The following is a 12576-nucleotide window of genomic DNA, read 5'->3' on the forward strand; positions in this document are numbered from 1 at the left end:
GGAAAGTTCCCATAAAATATGAAAGAATGTGTGTGAATTCCTGTGTGAAACTTTCCGTGGTATGACATGTTTTACTTAATCTTTTATCTGAAGTATGTTTACATTCAAGGGGCCAAAAAATATTTTTTATTTAAAAGAAGTTACATAAAAATAGTAGGCTATAACTTAAATAAAATGCTAAATATCAAGCTAGTAAAAAGCGTAAAATGAAGTTATTTTCCTCAATTTAATTTGTCCCCACTGTTGTGGACAAATATTGATTTTTAAAATGTTCTTTACAACGTAAATGTCTTTATAACAGACGACAAAATGGCTCCATTCGCATAGTAAAACACAATTCTATTTAGACCTCACAAACTCGAAACATGTCCATCGTGAGGGGAGTGACGTGAATTACTCTCTCCTCTTCGAGCGGGAGTCGCGCGCTGCTTCTCATCATGATCTCACACAGGAGTTCCTCACAGCACATTCAACGGAAAGCGCATGCGAACTGTTTGCTAAACTTTACTTTTCGAGGTAAATATGACTTACGACTAAAACTTTACCTCATATCAGGTAATGTACAGTTTTATTCTGTTTGAGGCTTTTAAATGTCACATGTCATATATCATTACGTTTCTGCTAGAGCTGACCTTAAATTTTCCCTGTAGAACATTTTAGTTTAAAATGTTTAAAACTGTCAAATTAAAAAAAAAAGTGTTTCATTTTATTGTTAATTAGTACGTTTCTGAGCTGTTAAAATGTTAATGAGTGTTTTGTTTGCAGGATGAATCTTTTAAAAATTCTTTGCTCCAACATTATTGTAAGTAGTCCATATTTCCTAATACAATATACGTTTGACAATATACTGTTATGAGTAAGAAAACTATATAACTATACAATTCATATAAAAATAATGCTTATTGAATTTAATTAATATATAATTACAAACCTTTTTTCAAGGTACTCATTCAGCACTGCATGGAAAAAGGTAACCACAGCATTCATATGGTCCTCAAAGTTTAAAGTTAAATGTAATATGCTTAACATTTAGATATAGGCTCATCGGATGACTGATTTCTGTTAGAATCGTCTTACTAAGATGTTAGAATGAAAGCTTCAATCTGTTACTAACAGAGTATAAAGGATAGTTTAAGATCACATGGACATAATTACAATCTGTTCATAGTTTGTTACACAGAAAGTGTCAAATGCATAAGATTTTAAGCAAAACATCCCTGTGTTTACAGTGGAGAGCAAAACCCCGCTTACACATGAGGACTTCTACCCCGAGTACGTGCCAGATCGCCAGCCATGGCTGAGTGCCCGCAATCTCTGCCTCCAGCGTTCAGGGACCCTAGCGGTGGTGTCCAGTACCAAAGCGATTAAAAAGCTGAACACTTTTCTACGGTCCCTGAATATCACCCAACCTGTATGGATAGAAAGTTCAGCCATGTTCCAGAAAACTGGTGCGTGCCATATCCTATGTTTACCCAAATGCATGTATCTTTCTTCAATAAATATAGCATGTTGTTTTCTAAAACATTTCTAGGTCCTCCAGATATATACACGCTGGAATTTCCAGTGCGGCCACACCGGAAATCGGCTCGTCTCCGCCATAAGTTCCCAAACATGGAAGCGCTAACGGTTTGCGCTCACCTCCAGCTTGATCCAACTTGCCACGGACTTTCCACAGTCTTCTCATACGCCATAAAGTCATTCATTAAAGAATTCCAACTCCAAGCACGAATCTCAGGGAATGAACCCGTCCAGCTCGCATTGCTGGTGCATGGTTCAAACACCACCTACGTAGCAGGCTTTCCCAATGATGCCTCCTGGCACTTTGTATGTGCAAGCTTTGTTGCGAATAGTGGAAAGTGGGGCATCTGGGTGGATGGAACGGTGGTGGGTTCTGGGAATTTTCTCAACTCATTGAATTTCGTCGGAGGAGATGGCCTTTTTATGATTGGACAAGACCAGGAGACCTATGGGGGCTACAACAGTGGCAAGGCGCTTTGTGGGAACGTTACGCAGCTGTACATGTGGGATCGTTTGTTGGTCGACAGTGAAATCCAAACCATGGAAAAAGTTTGTTCACCCGTCCCTTCTGGCTTGTTCTTCAAATGGAATGAGTCCGCATTGGAAATCGAGACGTCGCTACAGACACGCAGAAGGAACTCGCCTTGTCAAGGTAGAGATGGTGGAGGTGGTATTGCGCCCTCAAATCTTTGAGTTATAATTTCCACTCTTCCACCTATGCGAAATTGCGAATACAGCCAAGTTGTGATTGGAAACCTCAGGCTGAGATGGTTGTAAATATTTCATCCATGCGGTAATGCTAAGACCCACCCTTCGGATCATAGGCTACACTTCCCATCACATGAGCCATGGACCCAGAGTTCCCTATTCTTTTCTGAAGAGAGGACATATGGTCCTTTCAGACTTGGAGAGCTCAAGAACTATGACTCATGCTGACTTCTTAAATTGGCAGACTAGAAGCAAACTTAGCTTGCTGGCTGTTCGGCAGCCTCAGAGTTGATCAATTTTCTGCTAAACTATATTTGGTTCTTGTTTCTTTTAGGTTCCACAAGCCAACCACCAGACCAACTTATCTCTGGCTTGCCTCACAATTTTTCCATCCTCATGTCTAACAAGGCCTGTGTAACCTTTGACCCTGCAAGTGGGATGCCGATTAATGACTCATGTTTGACGCACAGAGGAAGTGTTTGCCTGTTCCCAAAAGGTGATCACCTGCTTTCAAGTAATCTCCATCTCCATCAGAGACAGTTGGAAAAATAGTTTGTGATTTCATCAGATCTCATTCATTTCATTAGAGTGCATGCACAACATATCCCATTCATGGACGAATGAGTCCTATGAACCTTAAGTTACAGTTAAAATCAGACTGAATCGTTCATAAAAATGGCTCACTGAACTGCAAATCATTTTTCTGTTTTGTCCTGTTGAACACTAACCATGAACCATTATTGTGATGCATAGTGTTGTGAGGCTTACATCTGTTTGTTCATTCACTGGTTGCTCATAAGAACATTTGTAAGTTAAGATTCATTATAACAATATGTTGTATTAAGTGCCAGTGATTTCCTAGGTTTTTTTTGCAATGCAATTTCTTGTGCGTTTTCAGCATGTGTGAAAATAATCCATTTTTTTCCCCTTCTTTATTTCAGAGCAGCTGGACTTCTTAGGTTTTCCTGGGACGTCGTTCTTCTCACAAGTCAGCAATGAGTTTCATTCCAAATCTGTGAGTTAGAGCTCAAGGCTGATTTTTGTTAGATTCACTATAAACCTCCAGATTTCACGGAGAAATGGCTTCTTAGCTTTGTAAACCCATTTCCTCCTTATTTTTAACTACGTAGAGCCCGGCCGATAAAGGATTTTGAAGGCCGATACGATACAAATATTTGTTCGTTTTAAAATCCGATATTCCGATATATCGGCCGATATTTTATTTATTTATTCAGAAACCTGCAACAAAACATTAACAGATTTCCCATTCATTATTTGTAGTTATTTATGAGTTTTAACTAAAATAATATGATAATGCATTTTAAAAAACCTGTTTCTTTTATTGTCACAACAGAACAGACTGATGATAGTGGCATTAGCTAGCTTTGTGGTTCGCTAGTCTATTATGAGCCGTAATTTAGCAATGGATAACGTCATATTGCAAATTGTAAAACATACTGTACATTTTTAATATAACAGGCCAAGGAGAGATGATACGTCTTGTTGCTATAACTGTCACGCACTATTAAAGAAATACTTCAGTCACATTGTTAAAAGTTAAAAGGATAACTTTTAAGTACTTGACACAAATTTCACGATTTCAATTCATTTTTTTGAAATATTCATTTATTGGCCAATATAACTGCCGATACCGATAGTTTTGGAAAATACCTAATATCGGCCTGCCGATAAATCGGTCTGGCTCTATTAACCTATCCTTAATTTTTATTTGCCTCAAGTCAGTATTGACAAATAGACATATAAAATGCAACTTGATACTTGATAGTGCATTATCCTTTCTCCACAGAATACAAATGTAACCTTGTTCTCTGCGAACGAATTGACCCGTCATATTTCCCTCTTGAGTGCCATATTGAGAATTATGGACAGCAATGCAGACATTATTACACGTTCTGATCTCCTGTACCTCATCGAAACCATCGAGAAGGCCGCTCAACTCAAAAAAATAGCTGTCCCCACTGAAGTCTTCATATTCATGGTCCGCAATTGCTTGGAACTAGTTAGCAGACTCATCGACCCTGATATGGCTGAACAATGGGAGAATTTGAGAGATCACGAGGTAGGTTCTTCTGGAGCCAAATCCTCTAAAAAACAAAAAAAAAAAAGTGGATGGTAACTCTTATATCAGGTTTATGAGTATGTTTCCTCTATTATCTCAGAATTACCTCGGACCATTGACAATGGTAGAGAACATTGACAAGCTGCTGTGGACATTGGCGGATGAGCTTTGGGCAGAGCGCAAAAGCTTCACAGTGTCAACAAAGAACATGGGTAAAGTGTTTTTTTTTTTGCCTCATTTAGACTTGGTAGCATAATCTTAGACCTCTGACAAATAGAAGTCAATATTTGTTTTCTTGAGAGGTGGAGTAATAAAGATAACCCTCTCTTGTCTGTTATCGTATTCATGCAGTTATTAATATTTAGCCATGGCTACTTTGGTTGTCCCTCCATAAAAAATGCATGAGTGTTTGTTAGAGTCAAGAGACTTTTGCTTCCTTAGATATTCATCTGGAGCCGCGAGGGCTGGCGCAGATGAGCTGCGGTCATGTGTTCAAGCCCTCGATTCACGGCGGTCAGTTCAGCGGCCATGATGAGATCCTCATATCAGAGTCAGAAATGCAGAGAGTCTTCTCATTGGGTGAGAATAGGGTAAATTGCTTATTTATAAAGATAACTGTTGTGATACAAGCCAGTTTTAAAGATCTTTATCTTCTAATATTATTTGACAGGCCACAAGGATGTCATGCTTATTTATACCTACTACAGTAACCTGGTAGAGAAGTCGTTCAGAGTGGACGTCAAAACACCCGCTGACCAACAGACCAATGGCAAGAGGTTAGCAACAGCCTCCTGAAATCTCTCCACACCAAATTTAATTGAAATCTTTTAAATATAAATTGCTAATAAATCAGGGTTTTCCCTGCGTCAAAAATGTTTTTTTTTGGTGGCGGCACACAGTAAAAAGTACCCTACAGTTTGTAATATTAACTTGTCTTAATCATTCATTAAATAAAAAATAATCATTGTCATGTCAGAGCATAAAGATCATGTTCTTAGAACTTTTTCATATATAAAAATTAGTAAATTTAAATGTAAAAACAGGCTACTGAGTGAACAACAATGTAATACATTACATAGAAGTGCATTTAGCATTAGTGCAAAGATCATTTGACATACAGTATCTGATTGTTTTGTTCTGTCCATTGCTATGGTTATCACTGTCTTTACAGTTGTCTTTAATCACACATTTAAATTTGATTTTCAATCCAGAAACTTTGCAATGTGTCATCAGCAGCATGGAAAATGTATGTTATATACAGAAATTGAGCAAAGATCGCCATTATAATCACTGAAGCTGTCAATTACAACGCAAGGTAAAGCTGCACTCTTGTGAAAATTCCTATTAAGCTGGGAAACGTTTACATGTTATATTAAGTCGATTAGATGTTTTGAGCCAATTCTGATAAATTTAAACATCTCTGATTGGCTATTGCATTCACACGCTCAACAGATATGTCTGTGATTGGCTATATTGCTCAAAGCTGCAAAAACACATAAATAGAAACCTTTAATGCTCTTCGTTGAGCGCTTACACACACCCACTGGAGTGTTTTAAAGCAGATACTGAAAAACGGCTCTCAGTGGGTAACAATATTGCAGAAAAGCAAGTATCGTCAAATTAAATGATCAAATAAATCTTTGGCGGGACAACATACTATTTTCAATGCAAGAAAAACCCTGGTAACTCTGTTCCTGTATTTTTAAGGGATCACACTGGTCAGCTGGACACGGCAGTAATCTCAGCGACAGTGCGAGATGTGCAGAAGGCAGAAAATGTTCCTGTGTCCGTCCAATACTCTCTATCTTCTGGAATTACGGTAAAAAAAAAAACACTTATTTGCTGTTTTAGTTAAGTTAATATCTTCGAATAACCTAGGCTTAAGATAAAAGACAAAACACAACAAAATTACTAAAATACAACAGGAAATATTAAAATAAAACTATAATAACGTATCAATGATACTAAAATAATAATAATGCTCTGACATTCTTCCCTTTATTTAAATTTTATATTTTTCCTTTAGGCAGAATACCCCAAGCAAGTGACGCCCGTCTGTGTTTTTTGGAATATCGAATTCATGTAAGTGAATGAAATCATGTTTTAAAACTACTTAACTGGTGTTTTGTCATATTACAGTCTCTTGTTTGGGTCTGATTTAGTGTCTCATGTCCTAAGGGTGGGACGTACAAGTGCTTGGTCCAATAAAGGGTGCAGAGTGTTGCCTTCTCCTCCTGATGTCACATCCTGCTTTTGCAACCACACCACCAATTTTGCTGTCCTTATGAATTATATGGAGCCAGGGGTATGTTTAGAGTACACACACAGACACACAAGCACACAATAAACATGTTACAATGTTTAGTGCAATTTCTGGTAAGGTTTTTATTATTGCTTGACACTAGTGCCCGACCGATAAACGATTTTGAAGGCCGATACCGATAGAAATATTTGTTGGTTTTAAAATCCGATATTCCGATATATCGGCCGCAACAAAACATTAACAGATTTCCTTTGTTAGAACTTGTTTCTTTTATTGTCACAACAGAACAGAGGAACATCAAAATATATTAAAGTTCTTATAATAATTAGTCCCTAAATTGCCTTATAAGCTACCTGCAACCTGGATCAGCAGGATGTGTGGAGCGTTATACACGACTGTTCCCAACAGGGACGGTGTAGAGTGCCTTCTGGTGGACAAACTATACAACACCAACACTCATGACATGGTTGAAGCTTGTTTCGTCCGTTTTTATTTTATTTTTGAAATATTCATTTATTGGCCATTATAACTACCGATAATTTGGAAAATGCCTAATATCATATAATAATATAAATCGGTCTGCCGATAAATCGGTCTGGCTCTACTTGACACAAATTTCACGATTTCAATTCAATTTTTGTGATTTGATTTCGATAAATATTAGGTACACAAGATTTTTCTCAAGGAAAAAAACCTCACCTAATGCTGTAAACGTACAGAGAGCTCTATCAGCTGGTAATATTAATTAAGGTTAAAAACAGCTCAAATTCAATATATTGCGTTTTTTATTATAATAACAACTTTATTTATTGAAATAAGTAAAAATATAATAAATATGTAATATAGTAAAATACTCGCTCTTTTTTTCTAGCCAACTAATGTGCTATATATTATGGTCATTAAATGGCTTTTCTGAGGTAAATGTTATGTGACATAATTTTTCTCCAGCTGTTTTATTGACGGTTGAGAAACACTGATTGATCGATATTATGTATGAGGAATATAGGCCTACATTTCGGTAAGTTGTACTGTATCTTTCAACATTGTTCATTCGTGATTATTTACTGATTGTAACTGAGGCGCTAATCTGTCACGTCACATCTACAAGATCCAAAACAGCATTTATTGTTTGAATTTCATATTAGAATTGACAGAATCTGAGAGCTGAATTTTTTTTGATATCAAAAGTAACTTTTATTGTCAATTGCGTGAGAGTCGGCAGCCCTGCAGTGGCCTTGTTAGAAGATGATCAATAAAATTCACTTCACCTGTCACTGTTTATATCCCTTTAAGTCTGAAAAGTGTTTTAAAAAGCCATTTTAAAATGATCATTAATCATTATAAAGATAATGTCTTCACTGATCATATTTTATGTTACACCGCAATCTGTCCAGTAGAGGTCACTGTAAGCTTACAAAATCAAGCAAGCCTTAATAGTAGCTAGCCTTGGTGATTTTGTATTCACAATTATGTGAGAAGTTCCGCTATATGAGCAAATATTGTCTCTCATTGATGTACATTGATGTACTACATAACCATCCAGTGCAATAAGAGTCATCAAACCCTCATTTATATACACACACACATGGTAGTTAACCAGACAGTTAGAATGAGACCTAGACAGAGTGTGAGAAATGTAAGATCGTTGTGTTTTGATGGGTCTTTTCCCTGCAGTGGAGTGCCAAAGAGGAGAGCATTTTGACGAAGCTGACATTTATCGGATCCGGAGCCTCTCTCTGCGCACTGGTGGTGACCTTGATGCTGTTTACCGTGTTAGAGTAAGTGGTTTTCACGGATGCACTACCGCAAAAGCATATTCCCATCCCATGATGTTACTCTGGCATCATTTGATTCACTATCTTATCTTTATGATGACTGACTTCCTGTGTTGAGTTCATAAAGGTCATGACGTAGCATAACATTTACTCATTTGATCACAGTCTGTGAGCTCACAGTCCTCGCGCTCGTCGATAGCGCTCAGTCGTGAGACTGAACACGTATTGAAAACCACTAATCGGCTAATTAGCGATCTGTGCCAAATGAGCTCGAAGCCGAAGTTTTATGGTGACATTACAGGGGAGTTAATTAAAGGATTAGGTCACACAAAGGGAGGTTAATCAGCGCAGTATCAGCCAAGAGATTTATGGCCTGTTTGCCACTAGTCAACACACACTCTTCATCTGTTTTACCAAAATAAACACAATCTTGCTTGATTTTTGTTCTATTTCATAACCATTTGCCATTAAATGTGTTTGTTCTTTTTAACAGCATCCCGAAATCTGATCGCACATCAGTCCACAAGAATCTTTTTGTGTCTCTGACTTGTGCTCAAATTGTCCTTCTCTGCAGTGGTTCCGCGGTTCACAATAAGGTACAATGTTTTTCACTCTTTCATTTGGTTGCACAACTTTTGAAACTATTGTTGGTTTTCAAAATTGATTTTAATAGAATGACTAATTACCAACCAATCAATAGTTCTGTCTCAACAATGTGCTAAGTTGCTAAATCGTTAATACAATCATTATGGAGCATATTACACTGTAAAAATGAATGCGCTTTCTCTAATCAAAAGAAATGGGGCAACAGATTACAACACTGTAAAAAAGATTTTCAAGATTTGTTATCACAACATATTTTCTTTTGTCAAATCAACTTTATATTCATTTATTTAGTTGAGATAACTTATTATTTTGAGTTTCTGATGGTTAAATTAATCTACTTCATTGTATTAACTCACTTTTTCCAGTTCAATCAACTTAAAATTTTAAGGCAACCCGGGTTACTTACTTTTTTAAGTTAAACCAACAATATTTTTTTACAGCGTAGTAATCACAACATTTTTTCTTTTGTCAAATCAACTTAAATAATTTATTTAGTTCAGATAACATATAATTTTGAGTTTCTGATGGTTAAATTAATCTCCTTCTTTATATTAACTCACTTTTTCCAGTTCAATGAACTTAAAATTTTAAGTCAACCAGGTTACTTACTTTTTTAAGTTAAACCATCAATATTTTTTTGCAGTGAAGCAATATTATTAATTCAATTTAACAAATTAGAATTGAGTAATAATTATTCAAATTAATTCCTTAAAAGTAAACCATTTAAAATGAGTAAAACTTACAAAAAAACTTACATTTGTTAACATAAGAGTTCTTAATTAATCTTTGACGTCTGTCTGTTATTCAGATAATTTTGTTTAATTTTTTGGTGTAAACTTTACTCATTTTATAACTTTTAAGGAATAATTTGATTAATTATTACTCAATTCTCTTTTTTTTCAATTTAATTAATAATATTGTTTAGGCTAGTACAGTATTTATTAATATTTTGAATTAGCTTTTTTATATTTGCAATTTTGATTAAAGTATTAGTAATGTTGTAGTATGCTTTTATCATTTTTATTAGTATTTTATAAAATATTTTTGTATAGTTTAGTTTTAATTATTTTACTTCATGAACTTGTTTATTTTTTATTTATTTTTGTAATCTAATATGCATTTAATATTTACCTTTATTTCAATTACCTAAAATGTTTTTAATATTTCTATTTACAATAAAAAACATTGCTATGCAGAATTATAGAATCATTTCAGTTTTTTTAAAAATAGTAATATAAATGTATTAATATTTTATGTATTTACCACACAAGGTCATGTGTTAGGGTTTTTACTTTGTTTTGAGATGCTTTGCATAGTGTCTAACACTGTAAAATCACATCCGCAAGTGGCTTATTGCTTTTTTAAATGTTAGTTGGGATCATTATACAGAATTTTTAGTCAATTTTTAAAGTCTTTCTAGATCAATTGCAAAATCATACCAGCAGTCTGATGCCTTAAAACAAATTTAGTGTTGTTGCCATATCTGGCATTGCGTAAACTGGCGTGCAGTCATGTTTGTGTGGATGTTTGACCTTTTGACCCTTGACTGCCTGCTCTCTGACCTCTGCCCCTTAGGTGGCCTGCACGCTTGTGGCAGCTCTGATGCATTTGTTCTTCTTGGCAGCGTTCAGCTGGATGCTGGTTGAGGGCCTGCTGCTCTGGAGCAAAGTAGTGAGCGTTAATTTGAGCGAGGACCGCCACATGAAATACTACTACCTGATTGGCTGGGGTAATAATGGCTATCCGCCCCTCCGATCTCCTCTTCGATCTGTTGTGGATAGGCACACTTATTGATTGGGTTCAAGAGTACAGGAATTCTGGTTTTGTACTTTATTGTTCCACTGAGTATCTGTATAATTTTCTTTTTACAGTACGTTTTTTCCCTTCTTTCTTAGAAAAGGGTTACTACCATGTCTACACTATATATTAAGAGCGCAAGCATCATTTTCAAGACATGCATTTCATTAAAAAAGTAATTGGTTGAAAGTAATTGTGATATTATTTTTTTGTTTACAGAAGTCGTCCAAATGCTTTTTGTCCCACTCAGACACCTGTAATATAGAAATGTCTGTGCTTGAACAGGTCTGCCCGTGCTGATCGTTACCATCACGCTGGCCTCTGCCTCTGGGAACTATTCAGCCGATGGCCACTGCTGGCTCAGTGTTCAGAACGGAGTCATATGGGGCTTTGCCGGCCCAGTCATCTTCATTGTTATGGTGTGTCTCTACATCTATTATTATTGTTATATATTTTATATAAAAGAATAATATAAAAATACACATACGTATGGCATATTTTTGTTATGTATGGTATTTTTTATATAATAATAATAATACACAAATATATAAAATTTTTTATAATATATAATATTTTTTTATATATAGTGGTCAACCTTTCATCAAAGTTATACACAATATAAGTTGAACAATACCCATTCTTTTCTTTGCTGTATATGCACATATTGTATTATAATTTTACAATATGTAATATTTATAATTGTTATATTACTTTTTTATTATATAATACATAATAAGCAACTACTATTATAATGTTTGTTTATATATATATATATATATATGTATAAATATATATAACAAAAAATGTAAAAAACACGAATATATAAAATGTGTTCTTTACATATTTATTATATATTATCAATATGTACTAATATTTATACATTTTATATTACAGTGTATTCTTATTGTAATAGTATTTGTTTATTATATATTTTAATGTTTATACTTTTCTATTATATGCTTATATATGTATCTAACATAACAATAATAAAATGACAAATATATACTCACAAACATGACTATATAATAATAATTTTTTATATGTGCACTTGCGTATATATGCATATATTGAATATTTATTATGATATGATGTATGCTTAGTACAAATTCTAATATTTATGTTTAATATATATTTTATTATTTGAATAAATATGTTATATTTACACATTTAAATGTTTAATTTGATGTATGTGCGTATTAGGTGAATATCATGATTCTAACCCGTGTGGTCCTGATCACCATCGCCACAGCCAAGAGAAGATCATTGATGATGAACAACAGCCCGGAAGAGCAAGTCTCTGAGCAGATAAGGTAGGACACCTCTCTCCCTCTCCTATTCAGGTACGGGACGGGGAAGGATTCTCATTAGCTCGTTCTTTGGTGCTCTTTTGTACATTTTTTTGTCTAAAGAATCGCCACATGGAGGCACCCTTTCACAGCTGTCCTCGTGAACTGAGGTCCTGTCTGCTTTTGGAGTCTGACTGACCCTCAGTCATGTTGGCTTTCTATTAAAATGATCTATTTGCACATTACAGCCTCTTTCAACATCAAATGTTTTGTTTGTTTTTTGGTCCATTAATGGAACGATTCGAACTTGTTTTGCAAAGATCACGTTATATTTTTAAAAACAGGCCTTTATACTGATACTCATGTTGGTTTATAGATTCAGCTTCTCCTTGAGACCATAAATAACCATAACGCAAATTAAGCTGCCACATGCACCCAGCGTTTGGACGGGCCTGGACCTCCGGCATCAGTCGTTGAGGTGGGGCCCTCAGAAGGCCCCTGTGTGTAAAAAATATCAATGCGACTCTTGAAAGCCCGTGGTCA

The 12576-nt window shown here is 35.3% G+C and overlaps 1 protein-coding gene across 1 annotated transcript in view; it reads left to right on the top strand.

Annotated features, from left to right (window-relative positions):
• Positions 1-766: 766 nt before the first annotated feature.
• The window catches only part of LOC120495393 (adhesion G protein-coupled receptor D2), a 69851-nt gene continuing 58041 nt past the window's right edge, over positions 767-12576 (top strand). Inside the window, exons 1-18 of the mRNA XM_039694947.2 lie at positions 767-802; positions 943-970; positions 1230-1448; positions 1532-2170; positions 2561-2722; positions 3168-3241; positions 4034-4306; positions 4407-4518; positions 4748-4885; positions 4977-5082; positions 6014-6125; positions 6333-6388; positions 6485-6611; positions 8244-8347; positions 8838-8940; positions 10526-10679; positions 11033-11166; positions 11948-12057. Coding sequence (XP_039550881.2) covers positions 767-802; positions 943-970; positions 1230-1448; positions 1532-2170; positions 2561-2722; positions 3168-3241; positions 4034-4306; positions 4407-4518; positions 4748-4885; positions 4977-5082; positions 6014-6125; positions 6333-6388; positions 6485-6611; positions 8244-8347; positions 8838-8940; positions 10526-10679; positions 11033-11166; positions 11948-12057 — 2687 coding nt within the window. The remainder of the gene's footprint in view (positions 803-942; positions 971-1229; positions 1449-1531; positions 2171-2560; positions 2723-3167; positions 3242-4033; positions 4307-4406; positions 4519-4747; positions 4886-4976; positions 5083-6013; positions 6126-6332; positions 6389-6484; positions 6612-8243; positions 8348-8837; positions 8941-10525; positions 10680-11032; positions 11167-11947; positions 12058-12576) is intronic.

This window comes from Pimephales promelas, chromosome 2 (genome assembly GCF_988280905.1).
Source record: "Pimephales promelas chromosome 2, fPimPro1.hap1.1, whole genome shotgun sequence".
NCBI lineage: Eukaryota > Metazoa > Chordata > Actinopteri > Cypriniformes > Leuciscidae > Pimephales > Pimephales promelas.